This window comes from Lissotriton helveticus, chromosome 9 (assembly GCF_964261635.1).
Source record: "Lissotriton helveticus chromosome 9, aLisHel1.1, whole genome shotgun sequence".
Classification (NCBI taxonomy): domain Eukaryota; kingdom Metazoa; phylum Chordata; class Amphibia; order Caudata; family Salamandridae; genus Lissotriton; species Lissotriton helveticus.
This window is the reverse complement of record NC_136070.1, coordinates 1,288,595,196-1,288,617,413: the sequence shown is the minus strand read 5'-3', so window position 1 is coordinate 1,288,617,413 and position 22,218 is coordinate 1,288,595,196. Positions and strand designations below refer to the sequence as shown.

The window sequence follows — 22,218 nt, the reverse complement described above, 5'->3', positions numbered from 1 at the left end:
ACGCATTCCATTACAACACAGTCGTTACAACGAACGCATTGTTACATCGCATACCATTACAACGCAAGTCGTTACAACGACTTACTGTAGGGGGCGCTGGATGTTGTAATTGTATAATTTACTATTCCAACTCCAGTCTGTGCAACAGTAGTGAAATGAAATTAAATGAAATTTAATTTATAAAGCGCATGGCTGCCCGAAAGCGTCCCAGCGCTAACAGAAAAGAACGGAGAGCAAACTGAAGAGGGTACCGTTACTTAGGGGTCACTGGGAAAAAGAAATGTTTTAAGAGACTTCCGGAATTTGAAATGGCAGGGTTCCGTTCGAATCCAGCCAGGGAGGGCATTCCACAGCTTTGCCACATTCACCGAGAAACGACGTCCCCCAGTGCGCACCTTCCCCACTCTGGGAACCTTGGCCAGATTTCCGAGGTCGGAACGGAGAGCCCGAGAAGACTTATAGGGTGAAGGTGTTGGATTTTAAATCCAACACCTTCTGCCCCCTACAGCAAGTCATCGTAACAACCCCTACAGTAAGTCGTTTTAACAACTTGCATTGTAATGGTTTGCGATGTAACAATGCGTGTAATGGAATGTGTTGTATCGCATTCGTTGTGAACGATGTCTCCCGTTGCAGTGGTTCTCAAAGAAACCCTGCGCTTCATGACTTTTAAAAAGTTCCAACATTAAAAGTGGTTGGTTGTTTACCCTTGTGCATCCCTGTTAACATGGCTTGTGTAGATTGTGAAGTGTTATATGTGTTGTTTTTCAGCACGAAGGCGGGATCTTCATTTGACGAAAGAACAAGAGAGTCGCCTGCCATCCCATTGGCTGAAGAGCAAAGGCGCCCACACCACAATGGCCAATGCTCTGTGGCGCCTCCGTGATTTGATGCTTCGCGACACACTGAATATTCGCCAAGCGTATAACCTAGAAAATGTTTAAACCTTTGTGTTGCTTCGTTTCAAACCATCAAAAGTTTTGTGGAACAGTACCTGTTTTTAGTGGCTGGGATGACCATGAACAATATTTTGTACTGCATTTCTGTATATGGCAAGACTTTTTTTGATATATGAACACTTAATAATATCTCATTTGCTTTTTTTTTTTTAAGTTGTCTGTCAAATATAGATTTTGTTTTGTAACTTCTTGTTTTTTTATTTGAAAGTCCTTTTGACATGTCTATTTATTTATAACTTTTATCCAGTGCGACCTCGTCATTTTTTAACACATGCAAATACGAAAATGTATGAAAAAATATGGAAATGGCTGAATTACGTGCAGCACTGCTTGCATTGGCGTCTTCGTTTCCGCAGAGGTGACCCTCGCGCCTGCCGTGAGTTAGTCGGATGCCTCCAGTACATTTTGCATAATGTGGATGTGAAACAGGATCACCTTTGAATAAAAGGCTGTGGATTATTGTTGTGTGAATTGTTTCTTCCCAGATCAGGTGTCACCACCTCGAGGCGCGTGCTCTGTGATTATGCACAAATCCTCATGCAGATAGCATAGCTCATGTAACTGGTGACAAAGCACCCTGTGGAATGCCAACACGCGTGTCTGCATTATGGACCGCTGCTGCGCTGGCTCGTAGCTGGTCTTCACTTCGTGGGATCTTGCCCCAAGGTGGGGGTGGCGTAAACAGAATCTTCTGCTGTAGCTGGTATTTGAGAGGTTTTTGCACTGTGCTGCATATGAATATGTCCATTGTGCGCTTTAAACCCCCTTCCTTGGACATGTAGGTGCCTTTGTGTCCCTTCGGCCTCCCACCCCCCATCAATGGTGAGTTTTGGGACATGATTCTCTTGTGCTTTTAGTCTTTTTGTAGGTTTTCCTCAATTTTCTTTTTTTTCAGCTTAATTAACTTGTGCCACAATTCTGTGACTGAAAGCCACGTACAATGGGACAATTGCGGAAGCTGACCCCCTCCTCCCCTTAACCGCTTAGTCTCTTGTCTGGGAAACAGCCCTCAAGTGCATGTGTGTGAACATCTGCACGAGTGCTCTCCTGGGCCACCTGGCTTGCATGCAGAGCAAGGGTGCCCAGACCGCACTGCAGATGTTTGTTTTCATCATGAGTCCTGAGGAGAGTACAGAAGCTTTGCTGTCAGGTGCGTGCAGAGAGCACCCTTTCCACCCGTACGAGTTGGTGAGGTACCCCCACCTCCCACTTGGAAATCTCCCCACCACCCCACTGCAAGTGGCAATAGTGACTCCTTTACAACTGATAAAGAGCAGAGCCAATAATGTCATAATTTAGAACAGTACAGGATAAACCAATAATAATAATTCCAGACTTGTAAAGCACGACTTATCACCCTTAAGGGTATCCAGGCACTGCCGGCCATCGGGGAAGTCCAGCCACAAGATGCCGAGCTGAGCTGCCATTGGTGCCGGAGATCAAACCGTGAGCTTGGCGTTCCGGCGTCAGCCGCTCTGGCCGCTGCACTACACCTGCCCCCAGATGAGGGTGGTATCTCCTCAATTTTAAGACAGATAGATAATAAGAGACAATACCACAACCAGCAAGCAGTAGTAATGAGTGTAGTTGACAAGTTATGATCTGCTCAATAAAGGCGATCCTCGCGTCTAGGGCAGACATTTGTTCATAAATAGTTTACCATCTTTTTTCAAAGATGTAGTTGAAGGATTCAGTCTTACTTCAGGGGGAGGGAGTCCCACATTCCCCGCAATACCAGAGAAGGCTCTGTTGTAGGTTTTCTTTTTGAAGAGTGTCTGTAGTTTCAGTAGTAAAGTGCTGGAGCGTCTAGAGCCGTGGTACTCAAGTACGGCCTGCGGGCCACCAGCGGCCCGGCAGACCTTCTTAGGCGGCCCGCAGGCTTTTTCACAGCCCCATAATTGTAGCTGGCTCGCCGAGGCTCTCTGTAAACACAAAAGTGGGCTGCTGGAGCATGCGAGATAACCGGTTCCCTGCTCATGCTCCAGCAGCCCGTCTTTGTGCTTACCGAGACCCTTGGTGACGTGGAAAGCCTAGCACTTGCGGGAAGCCAAAGACCCTTTTGAAGTCAGCAATTGCACATTCACTGGTGATTTTTACGGGGCCTTCCGAAAGCGTCATGCTGCCTTTCTCAATGAAGTCGCCTCCCACAGCCTACTCCTTTCTACACAGTCTACAGCCTTTGAAGACTGCAGCGGGGGCCCCTGGTGAATCGGGCCAGCCTGTGCCTCTCCTCTCTGCCCCCAGACCAGCTTGTTTTCAAGCCGGATTGCCGCCAGCCCGCCTTTGTCCAGGTCAGTAATGGACTGTGTTTTGGTTGTTTGCGGGCCAGTTTTACGGTGTGCTGGGCTACGTATAAGATACACTACTCCCACTATTATAAAATGTATGGGTCTTAAAATAAGCTTTGAAATGTCAAACCCTCTGGTGCTATGCCTTGGGCGGAAGCCGGATTGGAATTGGTCAAGAAGATAAAATTCTTCAGTGCTTACATAGTCTGACTTGTACACATTTTTCAAGGAGCTTCGCCAGTTTTGGAATATTGGAGATGGGGCGGACGTTATTTAGGGCAGTGTGATCTGCTGCTGTTGTGTTTTAGGCTAGGGGTTACCTGCCCAGACTTTAGGCACTCCAGGATTGTGCCTTATGGTAGAGCGGTTTTTACGATGTTGGTCCAAAGTGGTGGTATCGATGCTTTGATCTCATTGGAGAAGTTGGGGGTCATTGAAGTGGTTTAAGGGTTTCAAATCTGCTAGAATTTTGAGAATGGTGTTTTCAATCAAGGCAGGGTTCTCCAAAGTCAGTCCTTAAGTGCCGGATCCATGCCAGATTAAGATAACTACATTTATCTAAATGGGGAGAGGTTAAAAATCTGGCATGGATCCGGCCCTCCGGGACCAACTATGGAGAACCCTGCTCCAATGTTTTCAAAGAGTTTCATGAGGTGTTATTTATGAGAATGTGCACCGGTAGACATCATGGCACAACAGTTGTGGAGGGGGAAAGGCTGGATTGAGGTAAAAGAGGGCGATGCTCCATGCCATCTGCAAGTTCTCATATGTTCTGTCTTCTCAAGGTAGGAGGAAGGTCATTCTTCGCAGTTTGGTAGTGGACTGGATCCCGCTGGGGAAGAGCTGGGTCAGCGATTTGATTGGAGGTTAACAAGCTCAAATAGTTTTGGTTTTTTTTGTCGTTTCTAGCTTGATCAAGTTGGTTTCTGAAGAAATTTGCTTTCAAGTTTCTGATGCTTTTGTAATATGTATTCCTTGGTATTCTCAAATGTTTGAGGTGTTTGAGGGAAGGTGAGGATCTTTACCTTTGTTCGGCTAGTCTCAAAATGCGTCGGTATTAGGGCTACCATTGTACCATGGTAAGAGTCTTTAGTGGACCGTCTCTTTAGCTGTAGGGGTACAATTGAGTCTAGGATAGTCTTCATGGAGCTGGTGTCGCGGTTTGTGAGATCTTTGACGTCTGCCATGTCTCCAGGAAGCAGCAGGATGTGATTACTGAGGGATGTCCGTTTATTAAAGTTGATGCCCCTTTTCCATATTTTGGGTTTCTTTACTTGAGTGGTATTTGTTGTCAGGGGTTCAGAGATGGGGAATGTGATGTGGTGGTCCGTCCAGTCACTGGGGAGGATAGATTCATTTTTAATAGAGTTCGCTTTCAGAATGATGAGATCAACGGTGGCTCCCTCGTTGTGTGTGGGGCTGTCACACACTCGTATCAGGTCGAGAGCAGCAAGACGGGTTTTAAAACTGTTAATTACAGGGTCATTCAAATCAGTCCAGTGGAGGTTGAAGTCTCCAAGGAAGATTCGAGGATTGTTCACCTGTGTTAGTTGTGATGATTTCCATCATGTGTTCTGTGAAAGAAAGGTCATCTCCAGGTGGTTGGTAGACCGTGTACAGTCTGCATAAGGGTCTGTTGTTGCAGGCGGGATTAATGCAGAAGTATCCGCATGAGGATAGAACAGGGGATTGTGACTGTTTGACTGAAAGACTGTTTCTGTGAGTGCAGGCAATGCCGCCACCTGGTTGGCTAGATCTATGTAATCTAGTCATGTCGTAACTAGGAGGGACTAGTATGTCAAGGATGGGCGCAGAGGATCAATTTAGGCAGGTTTAAGTCAAGATACGGAGGTCAATGTCATGTGCGAGGACAAGGTCAGCAAGGTCAGCCACGTGTCTTGCAGCCGATCTGCAACTGAGTCGCATACATTTCAGATGTGATTTGGCGATAGCTGGAGAAGTCTCAGTAAGGGTAACTCGCTTAAGGTTGTGCTTGTTTACAGCTCTGGTTGGGCTTGGGTTCTCTGTGTGGGTTTGCAAGGATGGATTTGATTTGCCCCTGATTGTCTGTGATCTTAAACTGTGACTCGTTATATGTTAGGAGGCGGGAGTGGATGTCTTCGTCTGATAGTGGATCTGTTCGTCTAAAGGGCCGAGAGGGTGCATTAGGGTGCTGTAATGTTCTCCATCCTAAGTGTGGGAAATTCGAAGAAGGTGAAATGAGGTTGGTTGGGAAGTGTGTTGGAGGCAAGTTGAAGTGGTTGGTTGGTTGGTCATGATTGTGATTAACCGTTCTTGGGTTGCTAATTGGCCATCGATTATTAGTATATTTAATGTTGATGCAGATAAGGGTTTGTATATCTGCCTAGAGTTGTCGTAGGTTTTGTGTAATCTCATTGGAGGCTAGTGGGGTGTGGGGACAGGTGGTCTGGTCTTGCAGCCGGGGGGAGAGGAGGTGGGGGTGTTGGGGCCTGTGGTAATGGAGTTCTGTTGGCCAGAGGAGAGGTTGAGGTGGAGGTAGCAGAAAGCTTAAAGATGGATGGAGGGTAGCTGGAGATCAGGGGAGGAGGTGCTAGGGACATGTTGCTCAGCGGGATAAGTGTGTTTGGACATCAGTAGTGTCACTGGTTGAGGCGTAGAGCGGGGGTCATAGGTGGTTGGGGAGAAGTAGTGATTTCCATGGCTGTGACTCAGGAGTAACATCTCTGGGTGAGGGGTGTAGTTGGGTTGGACGATTCATAGACCGGGGCTCGGTTCCACCCGGAGATGTAGGAGAGTGTGTTGCACGCAGGGTTGGGAAAGACTTGGAGAAGTGGTGGATGCAGTACTGGCTACAGATTGTTTTGATGAGGGAACATTTCCTCTAATAATTCAAGCTTACGATCTGATGATTGGATGAGGATAGTCCCTTTGTTGTAAATGGAGATGTTTGCTTCTGTTCTGTAAACTGATGAGGGGGCTACAGAGATTCTTAAATCATGAGGGGTTTTCTGGATAAAGAGCTCAAGAGCAATGAGAACAAGGCTTTCCTCCACTGTGCTGGTCTTTTTGAAAAAAGAATGAGGTCACTTATAATAACTCCTTTATTTATGCAAAAGTAGGGGTCAGAAATAAGATTTTCTGGATGAGCTTTGAGGAGTGTGTTTTAACTTCTACTTTTTGGTTAGATTCAGTGGGTACTTGATTCTATAAGCATATCTGCCCGATGGCTCCAGTTTACCGTTTATCTCTGAACGAATTGCACGCTCCTTCCAGCTGGGAGAAGTTCCCCATAAATGCAAGCAAGCAATAGTACGACACGCCCTATTAAAAAAAAAGCCGACAATAGATCACTCTGTTAGAAAGTCTACACCCCATCTCGTTACTACCCTTCTTTGCAAAAATCGTGGAGAAAATTACAACTAATAAGCAGATAACCAATCATATTAACAAGAACAACCTATTTCACCCCGCACAATCTGGTTTTAGAGCCGGCCACTCAACGGAGTCGGCGCTGCTCTTGGCCACCGAAACTTTGGGACAATATGTGGATGAAGGACAGACGGCTGCACTGATCCTGTTGGATCCGAGTGCGGCTTTTGAAACCGTCTCCCACAGCCTCCTTCTCCAAAGATTAGAGACCTGTGGCGTGAGGGGCTCGGCTCTGCGCAGGATGACATCTTTCCTCTCTTTGCGGTGTTTCCAAGTCGCACAACACATGCTTACATCCAAGAGTATTCCCCTGTCACAATGAGTCCCACAGGGATCAATCCTGAGCCCCACGTTATTCAATTTATATGTAGGACCCCTTTCAGATCTAGTGGAAGGTCTTAACGTGACCATTGTGTCTAACGCTGACGATACTCAGCTAATTGTCACGTCTCAAAACCCAGAATGGACAGCCCACCAATCCTCTCGATGTCTGGAGGATGTAGCAGCGTGGATGTCCAACCATTGCTTGAACTTCAATGGAAACAAAACAGAGGTGTTGATTGTGGAAAAGGCCCCATCCATTTGGACAACGGCTTGGTGGCCTGAGATGCTAGGTCAACTGCCAACCCCGACTGCTGAAGTGAAAAATTCCGGAGTGTGGTTCAACTCCAAACTGACATTTGACGGCCAAATCCGGAAAGTGACGAGGAAATGCTTCCGGACCCTTAAAGTTCTAAGGAAAATCCTTTACCTATTACCCATCAATGCAAGGGAACCGATAGTACATGCCCTGGTCACCTCCCAGATGGACTATGGCAATGTCCTATATCTGGGTGCATCCGAAAAAGGGCTGACAAAACTCTAATTGGAACAAAACGTGGCAGCTCACCTAGTGTTGAATCTCCCAAAAGAACTTCCACAACGAAAGCTCTGACAAGCCTTCACGGGCAACCTGTGGACAAAAGAATATTGTTTAAGGCAATGTGCTACTGTCACCGATCCTGTCAAAAAAGGTCCACGGTATCTCCAACCACTGATAATATCCTATACACCGAGCCGGAACCTTAGATCGTAAGGCAGGGCAATGGTATCTGTGCCGAGAATGCAGAAAACGAGGATGGGTGCACGCTCATTTAAATATGTGGCGGCCAAGACCTGGAACTCATTGCCTGCAGACATAAGAGCAGAACCTGAAACCACCTTTCACAAAGATCTAAAGACATGGCTGTACCCCACTATCAAACCAGAGAAGATCCACTAGAACTTCTGTCACATGCCTCTAGGTTTTGAGTAAAGTTCTCTACGCTGCCTCACTGCGAGTCTGCTTCTAGCGCTGGGACACACCTGTGGTGTAAACAAGCACTGTACAAATGGATAAATCAATAAATATGTTTTGTGGAACCATATCGAAAGATGAGGCGAGCCAACGAGGTGGGCCAAAGGAAGAGTGGTGGGAGTAGTTAGGTGAGAATGAAGGAGACCGAGCTTAATCATGCAGCTGGGGGTGTGCGTGGGCTAAGGGTAAAATGTTAGCGGGACCAAAAGGTGTAGGTATGGGACAAGTACCAACAAAAGTGTGGACACCAAATCAACGCTAACTATGAGTATCCCAAAAATATTGGAATGAGGAGGAGGGCAAGCAATCTGAGTTAACAATGATAAATTAGTGTGGGGACATCTCCAATACCATTACAATATGGCCGCTCCATTCAGCTCAGGAATAGGTACATTGATGATGAGCGTATAGTATTTTCATTTCGGTCAGCTTGCCAAAACGAGTCCGATGTCTATTTTAAACTCCGGAAATTAAGGATCTTAGAAGTCCTTCATAGTACATAAACCTGGGTAGAAGTCCTACGTTGATGTCTACTTGGAGCAGACTACCATCTTAGGAGTAGGCCAGCATGAAGACGAGGAGGGAGAGGGACCCCAACCGGGACCCAACAACCCTAAGAATTAACAAAGCAGTCGCAGCCAACATCAAACTTCCTCTGCATTCATTCAGATGGAGTCCCACCGAATCAGAAGTTCCTTCGTAGGAGGAGTCGGGCATCCGAATATCAGACCCTCATGTTACATCTACCAAACTCCCTACCTCTCTGTCAGTGAAGGAACCAGGGCGGGCAAGCAGCATAAGACTCCGCTTGGGGAAGAAGAATAAGCTGTGGTAGGTAGACAGATCACCAGCATGAGGCGGAAAGTGGGCATCTGTGGGCTGCCTGCAACCACCATAGGTATCGGCAATGTGGTTCTGAGGCAATAACAATGTGTCATACCTGCATCAACAATGTGGTGCCACACAACTCCGTGCATGCCGCTCCTCAGCAAGAGGACTGGGCACCGATCGGGTCAAAGTAGCAATAAATCCGTGGGCGCCCAGCATCTTCAGCAATCCCAGAGTCATCCGAACGGGTAGGCATCAGCAATGTGGTGCCACAAAACCCCTCAGCAGGAGAGGAAGGCAGGAGGCATAAGGACTGGGCATCCAAAGGGTCGGCTAGCCTGGTGCAGCAGTATTCTCCTTGGAAGGTGAAAGTATCTTGTGCTGCGCTTGTAGTATCTGACATCTTGCTTCAGCCAGATCTTGATGCAACAGCCCAGGGAAAGGGTGTGAAAGAGCAGAGGGTCACCTGACGACCAAGCACTCTAGTGCACTAGCCAGTCCACCCTGCTCTGTCTCTGGGCAGGGGGAGCAAAGCTGCAGTAGCACCCCAGGAACGGGTTAGTCTCTCCTCAGGGGGAAGGTGCAGGCCTGCTGAACTGAGAGAACAAGCAAGTCTTCGCCCCTCGGTGTAGGTCTATAGGAGCATATATGGTGACTCTCAGAACTCCGTTCAGAGGATCACGGGGCAAACAGGAGTTACTGGGCCCAACCGTAGGGGTTGAGTCCCTTTACTCCTCATGTACTGGGGCCTGACCTACTATGGATCCTGAGAAACTGGGCCAAGTATCCCTTCAGCACTTGACTCTCAGTACTACAATAGTTCGAGCAGTGGAAGGATTCTCGAAGGGGGGAGGTGGATACAAGGGGGTGAAAACAGACTCGCAACTCAAAATTTGTGCAGCAGCAGCAATTATTGTCCAGTCAAATACTTGCTTTTATGAAAGAAGAAATATTTATTTTACCAATACCGACAGAAAGGGAAATACAGCATTCACAAACACCTGCCACAGTCCCTGGAGGCTGGGCTCTAGTGTTTCTTCAGGTATTTCTCCGAGTCCCACTCCCTCATCATTCTAGCCGTAGTGGTTATTCCCCATTTACTATTGGCGACATTCAGATGAAGCAAGTTCCTCCATACCTGACTGGCCTGAAATCATCCTTACTGTCACCTGCAGGATCAGATCGACTGAAGTCTCTGAGCACACCCCTTCACGAGCACGGGAGCTGTAGTGACTGGTAAGTTCTCTCTGCACATGGCCTAGGTGGGCTGCACTTGGCATTCCGCCAACTGCTCACACTTTTGTGCAACCGCAGATACCAAAGGTTTTTCGTGGCTTCTTCAGGCTGGGTAAGTTCTTTGGTCCTTCCCCCAGCAAGTTGAAGTGGGGGGGGGGGGGAGTAGTGCTAAAGTCCTGACTCTAGCTCCGAGTCACAGTTCAGGTTAATAGGGGTCCCCAGGGCTGCCTCTCTGCAGTGTTGATCCCGACCATGTCCCTTCTTGCCTGGTCCCAGTGGCCCACGCTAGTATACGGGTCCCTGTCTCTACACTGTACATGTGCTCCGTCCCAATCGGCACAGCAGAATTCCTCACAGCGACCCGTCTTGGCATATGGGGCTGCCGGCTTTCTAATGCACATGGGTAATGGCACAGGTGGTATGGCAGTCTCCAGATGGCGGCCCCTCTTGGCATACGTGGTCGCAGGTTCCTCACTGCACACAGGCAATATTCACTGCTCACTTCACAGCAGCCCGCCTTTGGCATGTACAGGTCACCAACTTTCCTTGCAAACGAGCAATGACCTGATCTGTGCAGCAGCTGTGTCCTCGAACCCTGCTACAGGGATCCACTCAACGGGATTCCCCAGTTGACCTCGGTCCCTCCAGCGGTCTCCTCTTCCTCACAGGGCTCATTGGTCTCAGCAAGCAGGCAGGCACTGGTACTCTAAGGGCCGGTGTTCTTGGTTTCCCTGGGTGATGTCCCCTCTCCCAACTGGGAGACTAGCAGGCCTTGGACCCCAGTCCAGGTGACAAGCAGAAGTCTTGCAATGCTGGTCCTCCTCGCACAGCCCAGCTGGCTGCTTGACCGTTCTTGAAGCCTCAAGCCCCCCTTTTTAGAGTCTGTTTCCAGGCATCCAATTGATTTTAAGTCTTTGAAGTTTATTTTGATGGTCAGCTTCTTTTCGAAGTGCCCTCTACTCTTCCTCTTGAAAGTAGTCTGTCACAGCAGGAGTGACTCCAAAACTGATAGCCCCACCACACAGGCCATGGGAGTTACCATGAGTTCACACCTGGACGTCGGCCACATTGATATGTGCATCAAAGGCCAGGGACTCCCAGCCCCACTCCTTATGATTCTCCTCTTGGCCCCATCTCCTTCCTGACGTGCCCAGGCCCCTCGATGTGACCTCTCACTGAATCAAAGAGCACCCTTTGAAGTGTATGAGGGAAGCCTGTCTTCCCCGCCCTTTGCCAATGTGTGTCCCAACCTGCTTACAAATACACAGCAATAAACATATGTAGAGAAGATTCCTCTGCCCCCTCTCCTCGTGCAGCTCTGGTCCTACCAAAATGGAATCCAGAGTGAGCCATGTATTGTAGCATTCACAGCTCACATACAGCCATTGCATGCATGTAAGCTACACGCACTGCACAGCAGTACATCCCATATGTATTCTACCCCTCACAGGCACTTGTACACTCAACGCAGAGCACTGCATCATCCCTGTATTGTAACAAACACATGTACACAACATACATGCACGGTGCAGCACTACATCCTTCATATGCTGTACAACTCACAGGCACATACATGCATATAACATGCCCGCACTGCATGACCCCTGTACTTTACCATTCACAGGCACACATGTACACTACACACCAAACCAATGTATGCCAAGAGTGAGTTAAGAGCACAGCAGCTGAACTTCAAGTGAGGGAGCCTGTGGCCTCCCTCCAGTGACACAGGTTAGTGGGGAACTGTTGATCACTGCACGATATGCTGCCTCCAACCCACCCGTGCTGCTGAACTCCTGGTAAATCGTAACCGTCTGCCATTATGAGGGCAATGCTTTCAATGCTCCTTCTGGTCCAACAAGACCACAGCCCATGCGAAAGGCCTGTGTCATGGAGCACACATGATCCATGTTTGCCTATGACAATCAAAATCCGCATTAGTGATCCACCCAGGTGAACCGCCTAGTCGGATCTCTGAACGCCCTGGTGGACCAACTCAGCCGCTAACACCTTGTGGATCACAAATGGCAGTTACACCCGGAGGTGGTGCAAGGTCTCTTCCACACATCCTTGGCTTGACCTTTGCCACCGCAGATAAGGGCTTTTTTGAGTGCTGGACTTTCCAAGGTTTGTCTCGTTCTCTGAGACTCATTCCGCGTACAGTGGAACTCGAGACTCCTGAATCCTTCCTGCAAATACCTCTCTTGCCCAGAGTTCAGACGTAAATCAGGAATCACCAGGCCCAACCTATCCTGGCGACCCTGGATCGGGCACAGAGTATGGTATCCAGACTCCCGGGCAAGAGCATCTGCCCTCCGATCAGGCTATCCCTCCGAGAGGATCTGCTGCAGGAGCAACAGGGCGAGGTCTTAGGCCCATGCCGCCGCAATCTCCACCTTGTTATTGAAATATTTTATATAGCGGGCAAATGTCAAAGGCATCCTGGCACTGATGTCAGCTACATTAAGAAATGAAGAGACAGACACCAAATATTTACCACCAGGAAGGGCCTACATCTGATCACACCGAATAGGAGAAAAAACAGGTTATTAGATGTTTTCTGAAACTGAATATGTTGGATTGAACTCCAAGCTGGTAGGGTAAGTTATTCCATAGTTGACATATAATGTGGATAAAGCTCCTTCCTCCCCAGCTCCCTCTTCTGATTTTAAAGACATTGACTGTCCTAGAATTTGCTGAGCGATGGGTTCTTTTGGGGATATTCCAAAAGAGGTTTCTTTTCAGGTATGCAGGACCTTTGTCGTAGAGTTTTAAGTGCATTATTAAGGCCTTGAAGAGCACTCTTTTTCTCACAGGGAGCCAAAGAAGTTCAGATAGAGCTTCAGAGACTGACTTAAACGTGGTAATTTTCTTCAGCAGGCGTGCCGCCACATTTTGTAGTGACCATAACCCATTAGTTGTATCCGTCACTACCAGGGCTAACGCAGACTCCAATTTAAATTGTGCATCAAGCGGCATCATCAAATGTAACCTCAGGTCTCCAAGACAGCGAGTGATTACCTAAAACATCCTGAATCCTGCATCTGAAATATTTTTAAGAACCAGATTAAAGAAATCTTAGAGCTGGAGCAACCAACCGCAACACACTCTGTAATTAAAATATTTGTGAACATGCTAGAAGTACTTTAAGATTGTTCAACGTCCAATAAATTGAAGCCGAGCATAAACCGCAAGTCTAACCTTAGGCGGTTTGACGAGGGCGGGTCCATTCAGGAAGAGGAATTAACAAAGGCCATGAGATGCTAACACTCAAACCCGGCAGAGAATATTACATTAAAACTTTGAGGAATTAATATAAAACATTAATAAAGAATAAGACGAGACCAGAACAATCTGAAGCCTGGGAGTTGGTGAAAAAGGTACTACGCAGAAAAAGATCCCAGAAGATTTTGGAAGATAGATAAAGGATGCTGCAACTGACCTCGCATGAGCCTAGCAATGGGAGTTGTATACATTGAATGCCTGCGTCACTATTTGAGAGTGGCAAGCACATGCAGTTGAAAACATCACATCTGGAATGAGATAAAGTCTAAGAGACAAATGATGAATCCCCCTAACGCCACCTTGCATTCTACTGAAACAAGGTCAAAAACGCAAGCACAGCGCCTGGCCCTGATAGAGTGCTCACTGCACCTGGGTCTCCTTGTAAACCCCAGTCCTAAGAACATTCTTTAATGCAGCCTACATTTTTGAAGTTCCACGCTTATGGAGAACAGCAATGATTGGCCACGATCTTTAAAAGAGGCTTTCTTTTTTTGTGTCATTTTTTATTGGAGTTCAAAGATAGGCAATTTCATAGATTACAAAACAATATAGTAAATATAAATCAGTATGCGACAAATAATTTACACCTGTAATATATTAAGGAAGAGGAAAAAATGAGGGAAAGGGAAAAAGGAGAAGGGAAAAAGCTATATATAGGGAGGGAAAGAAAAGAGAATTAGAATTTCAGGAATCGCAAAGAAAGGGGGTCCACACCTGCTGGAATATTTGTTCTTGGTCTTGTGTCCTATAAATTACCTGTTCATAGGATGCTGTCTGTATCATCGCAACCATGCAGTCCTCTTTGGAGGGAGGGCTAGGTGATTGCCACAGCCTTAAAACACATAGTTTAGCAGCAGTAAGTGCAGTGTGTAAGAGTCGACTTTGAGGTCGTGAAATAGTAGGGAAACTTCTAAAGTCATGTAGCAAAATAGTGGCAGGTGTGAAAGGGAGTGAAAGAGGAGTAGTTTCTAGTAGTGTAGATCTTATTTGCTGCCAAAATTGTTTTACAAAAGGACATTAAAAAATTATATGCAGGAGGTCACAATTAGCTTCAAAGCATCTCTCCAACACCTAGAATGCGATGATAATCCAGTTTGTTGCAACTTTAAGGGAGTCTAATGCCAATCATGTAAAGTTTTAAAAACACAGAACTTCATTCATGCTTCACGAGTGCCCTTATCCAGGGCTTCCAATATGTCTGGCCAGGTATCTTCGTCTATGGTGATATGAAGCTGTTCCTGCCATTTATCACGGAGAGTAGCAAGAAGTGGCTGCGAATATAAATGGTTAATCTGACATGACACCTTTATTTCGGTCCCAAGTGCAAAGAAAAGTCAAAATCTGCAAAGTTTGCAGTGTCCAAAGGGGAAGGCCAAGACATCTCTTCAGAGAATGTTGAAGTTGTAAATATCTCGAAGCCTGATGTAAAGGAAGATCAAATTCTTCACAGAGAATCTCAAACGATTTTAGTTCACCACCTACTATAAATTGATCTAAGATTAAGATTCCTCTTGAGCTCCATTCAGGCCAAGAAAGTGCTTGTCCATTAATTCGAATGCTTTGAGGCAAAATAGCCGGGAGTGTGCTTTTTTTACTGTGATACTTGTGTAAATTGTGATTTTAAAACTTACCTTGACTCCCATTGCTATTTACATCTCGAGGGCGCCGTGCAGCGGATTTAGCGCTTACGTGACCCCCTCCCTCCGGCTTCCTCCACGCCTGGCCACGCCCACCTAGAGGCCACGCCCCCTTCCTGCCTTTAGATTTTCTATATTAATGTGCAATCCCAGAACGCGCAGCGGACGTGCGCAGCGGCCGCGCCGTTTGCGCGCCAAAGGCGCGCCTAAGGCAAGCCCGTCTGCGGCCGGACGGGGCCAGGGGCACGACCCCATGCCAAATTTACCTCATACTCTTCTGAGGAGCTTACCACCCTCCAAGGCCACTGGCCTCTCTCAGAAACTGTCCATAGGCACATCGCATCATTAGGTCTTGTCTCCTCTTCCACTCCTACATCGCCGCCTTCCCGATCGATCCCTCCGCCACATGGCTCTTCCCCGCCTGACCCTCTCCCCCCTACTCCGTCGTTATCTGCTTTCTTACTCAACACCAGGTCAGCGGTCAAGCACCACCATGAGCTGTTTGTCCTGCTTGATACTGAGAAGCCTGACTTACTGCTCTTGACCGAAACCTGGTTCTGTGATTCTTCCCTTCCCGTTCTCCTGGCTACCCTCCCCCGTTCCTACGTTGCCCTACGTGCCGATCGTCCGGCAGGCAGGGCTGGTGGTGGTGTGGCGTTAATCGCTCGGTCAGAACTAAACTTTCAAACCCTTCCCTTTCCTCCTATCACCCTCACTGAGTTCCTTGTAGTCCGTTCCCTATCCTTTTCTCCCCCTATTACTTGTCTCCTAATGTATCGCCCACCCCAGTCTTCGTCTCTGTTCCTACCGGCATTTCAAGACCTGCTGGCCAATTTGGTGGTCAATTACGCCTCGGTCCTGGTGCTAGGGGATTTTAACTACTGGCCTTCGGATCCCTCTGAGTGCACTGCTTCGAAAGAGTTTACAGAATCTTTCTTCTTTGAACTTTGTTCCGCACATAACTGTCCCCACTCACTCTCACGGTCATTCACTTGACCAGGTTTGGTCCCTCAATCTTCAAATATCTTCGGTGACTGTATCCCCCTGTTTTTGGTCCGACCATGCCCTCATTTCCTTTTCCATCTCTCACAACCGTGCATCCAAAGTCCCACACGCCAAAAATACCTGGGCGCGGAATTGGAACAGAGTCGATCTCCCTTCCTTGTCATCCCTGCTTCGGAACTCCACTCCGACTCTCTCCGGTCTTTCTTCCAACTCTCAAGCCAACGACATTAATACCTGGCTGACTGGAGGTTGCGACTCAGTGGCTCCCCTGCGTCGCATTTCCATCCGGCGACCAAAGGACTCCAATAGGTGGTTTAATGACCACCTAAAAGAACTAAAACTGACCGCTCGACAGGCAGAGAGACAGTGGAGGAAAAACTATTGCCCCTCATTCAAAACCCTCTACCTTAAATCACTTGCCGATTATAAAACTGCAATTCTCTCCGCCAAAACCACCTATTTTTCTACAAAAATAATGGCAGCTGAAAACAAATCTAGAGAAATATTCGGTACAGTGAACGACCTGGCCTATTCCGATAGAGCTTCACCTCAAATCCCTCCATCCCAGTCACTATGCGACCAACTCAACATTTACTTCTTGGAGAAGATCGCTACCATCAAGGCTAATATCCCCCCCCCCCTCATCTGTCTTTGTGGATCCCTCCCCTCCTACTGTTCGTTGTCATCTTACCTCTATCCCTCCCCTTACTGAGGCTAGATTCCGGGAGATACTCCCCAAAGTAAAGTCGGGTTCTCCGGCAGACATCTGTCCGGCTCGAATCCTGCAACATATTTACTCCTCCTGCCCTGAATCCCCCATTACTTTCCTCAACAACTCCCTTGCGCAGGGAGTAGTGACCCCGGCGCTCAAATCAGCCACTATAGTACCCATTTTAAAAAAGCCTGGCGCTGACCCGTCCATCTCAGCCAATTACCGTCCCATTTCCCTGCTGCCCTACCTGGGCAAGGTGCTGGAACGCCATGCCACCGCGGTTTTCAGCGCCCACGTAGAGGCTAATGGGGGATTGGCCTCCCGCCAGGCTGGCTTTCGCCCCAGGCACTCGACCGAATCAGTTGTGGTCTCGGTCTTGGATAACCTCAGGAAGGGTATGGACAATAACAATCATCAGGCGCTGGTACTCCTCGATCTCTCCGCCGCCTTTGACACGGTGGACCACACCATCTTACTGTCCCGTGTCAAGGCGGCTGGAATTGAGGGTTCAGCCCTGATTTGGCTTTCCTCCTTCCTGAGGGACCGCACTCAAGCGGTCCGGCTAGGAGACTTTACGACCACTCCACTTCCTGTCACTTGTGGTGTTCCCCAGGGCTCCTCTCTTTCTCCTTTATTATTCAACCTTTATATCTCTCCCCTTATTTTCGCTCTTCAGCAGCTGGAGGTCACCGTGTACAATTATGCCGATGACCTCCAGCTCATCTTTGACCTGTCCTCCTCTCCTCTCTCTGTCTCTAACTTTTAGTCTACCATGACTTTCATCAGGGACTGGATGAACCACAACCATCTTAAATTGAACCCGGACAAAACCGAGTTGGTTCTCACCGGTGGTTCGTCCAGTCCCTGGAACTCCCTCTTCTGGCCCTCCTCTCTTGGTCCCTCCCCCACTCCCTCAACCACAGTTAAAACACTGGGGGTTAAAATGAACAACCAGCTCACCCTTCATTCACAAATCAGCACTGTAGTTTCCTCCTGTTTCCTTACCCTCCGAACCATCCGCGCTGTTTCCCGTTTCTTTTCCCCACAGGCACTCAAGTTGATCATGGCCGCACTGGTGATATCGCGGCTGGATTATGCCAATGCCATCTACAACGGCATTCCAGCATACAGCATGCGGAGACTCCAGATGGTCCAGAACCAGGCGGCCCGGCTGGTCTATGGTCTCCCACGCTATCATCATTCCACACCCCTCCTCAGGGAGCTTCATTGGCTCCCGGTCAAGGAACGTTCCTTGTTCAAGACCGGCTGCATGGTCTTCCAGGCCCGTCAAGGCACTGCCCCCGCTTTCATCTCCTCGCTAATAAATGAATACGTCCCTACCAGAGAGCTTCGCTCTTCTTCCAAATCCCTCCTCCAAATCCCACGTTTCAAACGAAAAAAGTGGGGTGGAACTAACTTCTCTACCCTAGCCCCCACGTTCTGGAACTCCCTCCCTGATCACCTCCGCTCTGCCACTCATTATCTTTCCTTCCGTAAAGATCTAAAAACGTTTCTCTTCAAACAGGCCTTTTCCGTGTAATTTCCCCTCTTTTCTACGACAGGTTTTATTTTGCCTCAGTTGTCGAACTCTCCACTAGCGCCAAGAAACCGTACGGTGCACGCTGCGCTTTATAAATGTTTTAAATTGGAAATTTGAAATTGGGCAATGAGCAGTAGACGATGTGCACGTTGCCATGTTTGATATGTGGCATTGAGCACAGGATGTGCAGGAGTAGTCCTAGGTTTACGAACATTGTATAAAAAAATTAAGACCATCCTCACATTCAAGTATTGAGCGTTCTATTGTAACCCATTGAAGAGAGTCAGTTGCGCCTGGGAGCAAGTAAGACAGCTGTGAAAGGTGTAAAGCTAGAAAGTAGTGCTCTATCGATGGTAGACTTAGACCACCATGGGAGCGGCGTGCTATAAGTTTAGCAGCAGACAAACGAGGTCGCATATTTCCCCAGACAAAGGATCGAATGCGAGAATCTATGCGACAAAGTGTGGCTAAAGGTATAATAATTGGGAGCATTCCCAAGACATAAGTAAATCGGGGCAAAGTAACCATTCTCACCGCCTGTATTCTTCCCCACATGGAGAAACTCAAAAGAGACCATTTGGTAAAATCAACTTCCATTTGTGCTATGAGAGGAGAGATGTTATGTGAAAGGACGTTAGTATAGCGCTAGATTGCGTGACTGGGGGAAGAGCCCCAGGTATGGATGGCATTCCTGCTGATGTTTTTTTAAGTGACAGATTAACTTGGTCTAGGTACTTTGAGTGTCTAGCTAACTCGGTGGCTAGGGGTGCGCCAATCCCACCCTCATGGAAAGGTGCCGAAATAATACCGGTATTCAAAAAGGGTGACAAATCTCTACCCAGTAACTATAGACCCATTAGTCCTATAGACTCAGCTCAAAAACTTATGGGTCGTTTAGTACAAAATAAACTGCAACAATGGATAGAGGAACACAATATTTTGTCCCCATACCAAGCCGGTTTCCGGCCATGTACTAGCTCAATTGACCAGGTTTTTTATTTCATTGCACTCTACTGGAGGAACGTGGCTCTGACGAAGGGGACCCTTTATGCGGTCTTCGTAGACCTAAAATCGGCCTTCGATTTAGTACCCCGTTCCAAACTTTGGAGGGTTCTCGCTGAGTTAGGGATATCTCCCGAACTATTGACCCTTCTCGTCCGCCTGCATGAGAACAACTACGCTAGTATCAGATGGGGGAAGCAGGGTGAGGTGACCGACTCATTCCCTGTTGAGCACGGTGTTCGACAGGGGTGTGTATTGGCACCCATGCTGTTTTCATTATACATCAACGGTATTGTGGACCATCTTAACCGTTCCCCCACTGACGCCCCGATTTTGGCTGGGGCTCGCGTGCCTGTTCTCATGTTTGCGGACGATACGTTGATAGTTTCTCGGACCCCGAGTGGGCTCCAGAAGGCTGTGAACGCATTCGGAGAATTTTGTCAAACGCGTGGACTTGAAATAAACACCTCAAAAACTAATTTCATGTCCCTGAGTCAGCGGAAAACCTTCAAAGGTACAATTAACTTTAATGGAACTCCACTTGAACAAGTCGAGGCATTCACGTATTTGGGAATATCTCTCCAGAGCAATAGGGGCTGGAAAAGCCATATTGACATGGCTGTTCTAAAATTCCATTAGCTAGCAGGTGCCTTAGCCACAAAGCACAGAGCTTCCTTGACAAAGCCAATCACACCTGCCCTAGAGATTTATAATATGAAGGTCATAAGTGCCTCTTTGTATGGTGCCGAACTTTGGGGATTCAACAACTTAGCCCAACTGACAATGGCACAGAATAAATTCCTACGTTGTTTAGTTGGTGTACCCCAAAGTACTCCTACCATTCCGCTTTTATATGACCTCGGCAGGAAAAAAGTTGAAGATATAGTACGGTTACGGCCCCTATTGTATTGGAGGTGTATCTGGACAGCTCCAGAACTAGCGCATTACGCCCTTGCACTAAAGGATATTATTAGGGCTGACCGTTTTCACTCTATCCAATGGCTTAAAGAGATAAGGGGCTTATTAACAAAATTGGAGCTTGACCATCTATGGGTGGATGCAGATGTCACAAGCTTCCCGACAAAAACAATTCTGAAAAAGATGTACTGGGAAATGGTGTGACTCACTGGTTAGAGGCGGCAGACCCGGGAGCAGAGGACGGCCCGGGACCAGGGTTCAATTCCCGACGCGGCAGGGTCTTGGACCAGGGTCAACAGACTTGATAATTCTCGCCTCAGTGCCTACTCTAACTAGGGATCACACTCGGCAACTCTGGGCATTAGCTTGCCTCATCTCCACAACGGCCCCCCACATACGCCGGGGATGCCTGGTTTCACCTTGGAGATGCCCAGTAGGGACCATCTCACAGGGAAAGCCAGACGGGTTCCCCAGCGGTCTACAGCGCAGGGATACTCCTTCGGGAGTCGATTCTAGCGCTTTAGAAACCCACAATCAATCAATCACAATCAAATGATTTGGATGTCCACCCATAGTGTCTCTATAAACACCAATTTAACAGGACGGTTCCTTGATTTGAAATCTCGCCCACTCTGTGAAGCGTATTGGGATATTATAGAGAGCCCGCTTGACCGAAAGCTGTTTTTCCAGTTTAGAACTGGAACCCTACCTGTAAAAGCTTTCAGCTATAAGTGGTCGGCAAATCGGGATGACAAATGCCATAATTGTAAAAATGTGATTGAGAATGTTTCCCATATGTTGTTTGTATGTCCCCTCTGTATACCCCCTCGCAGCAAGTGGCTAAAACCAATATGTACTAACATGGGCACCCGGAGATACATTGAGGCGCTACGGATATTGGAGACTGATTGTTCACCATGCCTAGCGATTGCTGTTGCCAAATTCTTAAAGTGGGCCTGGATTATTCGCACCCGCACTTTAAAATTTTTAGATTCCAGCTAGTGATTTTTAAACTCACTCAATAAGATGATTGACCATGTTTTGTACACCCCAGTTTTTTTTAAACTATCTTTTTAGAACATTGTTTTTTAACCGGTAAATGACAGCCTCAAGATTTAATAATTGTTTAACATTGTACTTATACTTTGGTTAGTATTTATAATGATTATGTCTATTGATTGTAAGAGGATGTATAATTTCGCTTTGATGACATGCTGTCGAATAAAGCTTTCTGAAATTGAATTGTTATGTGAAACCATTTTCTCCAATCCACGATTGATCAGAATTCCAAGATATTTTAATTGAGATGATTTCCAGCAAAAAGGATAGCCATCAATAGAAGCCTTTGTGGTACAAGGAGAGAGTGGTAGACCTTCATTTGTGTCCCAGTTCACCTTATAACCAGAAATCACAGAGAACTGTTTAATAATTTCAAGCAAATTTTGTAAGGAACGGGGAAGATCTTTAATCGGAAGAAGGATATCATCAGCGTATAAGTATAATTTGGATACTCCTCCCGGTATCGGTATACCCTGAATCTGGGGCCAGTGACGAATAAGCGAAGCAAGAGGTTCCATCACTAGTAAGAATAAGACCTACTATCTTCAGGCCATAGCTTTAGCAGGTCAGGAACAAAAGACCATATTTAAGATTGTTAAGGAATTCATGGACCCTTCAGCTCTATCGCAGGAAATTCCTCCCTCACAAGAGTTATGCAATGCGATATCTGACTACTTCGTGAATAAAATCCTTGACATTACTAATACCTTCCCACCAATACCTGCCACTACGTCGATGGTCGAAGTTACAGTGAACACGACATCCTCTTCCTGTTTTGATAACTTTGTGCCAGTATCCTTGGAGGAAACTGCTGCACTGATTTCAGCCAGTAAATCAGGATCCCCTTTCGATCCCTGCCCCCCTCCGGTGTTGCATCTTTTAATTGATATGGTGAACCCAATGATCAATCGGATCATTAACTCCTCTTTAGAGACGGCAACTATCCCCAACGAATGGAAACTTGCCGCTGTTAAGCCACTCCAAAAAAAAGCCATTGCAGAT

General features: G+C 47.3%; 1 protein-coding gene across 9 annotated transcripts in view; it reads left to right on the top strand.

The window, feature by feature from the left end:
* The window catches only part of PBRM1 (polybromo 1), a 298,934-nt gene extending 297,514 nt beyond the window's left edge, over positions 1-1,420 (top strand). For 8 of the 9 annotated variants that reach the window (XM_078661902.1, XM_078661899.1, XM_078661897.1 and 5 more), the window contains one exon: positions 772-1,420. In XM_078661902.1, coding sequence (XP_078518028.1) covers positions 772-944 — 173 coding nt within the window. In that variant the 3' untranslated portion in view covers positions 945-1,420. The remainder of the gene's footprint in view (positions 1-771) is intronic. The other variant, XM_078661905.1, reaches the window with a different exon arrangement.
* The last annotated feature ends 20,798 nt before the right edge of the window (positions 1,421-22,218 follow it).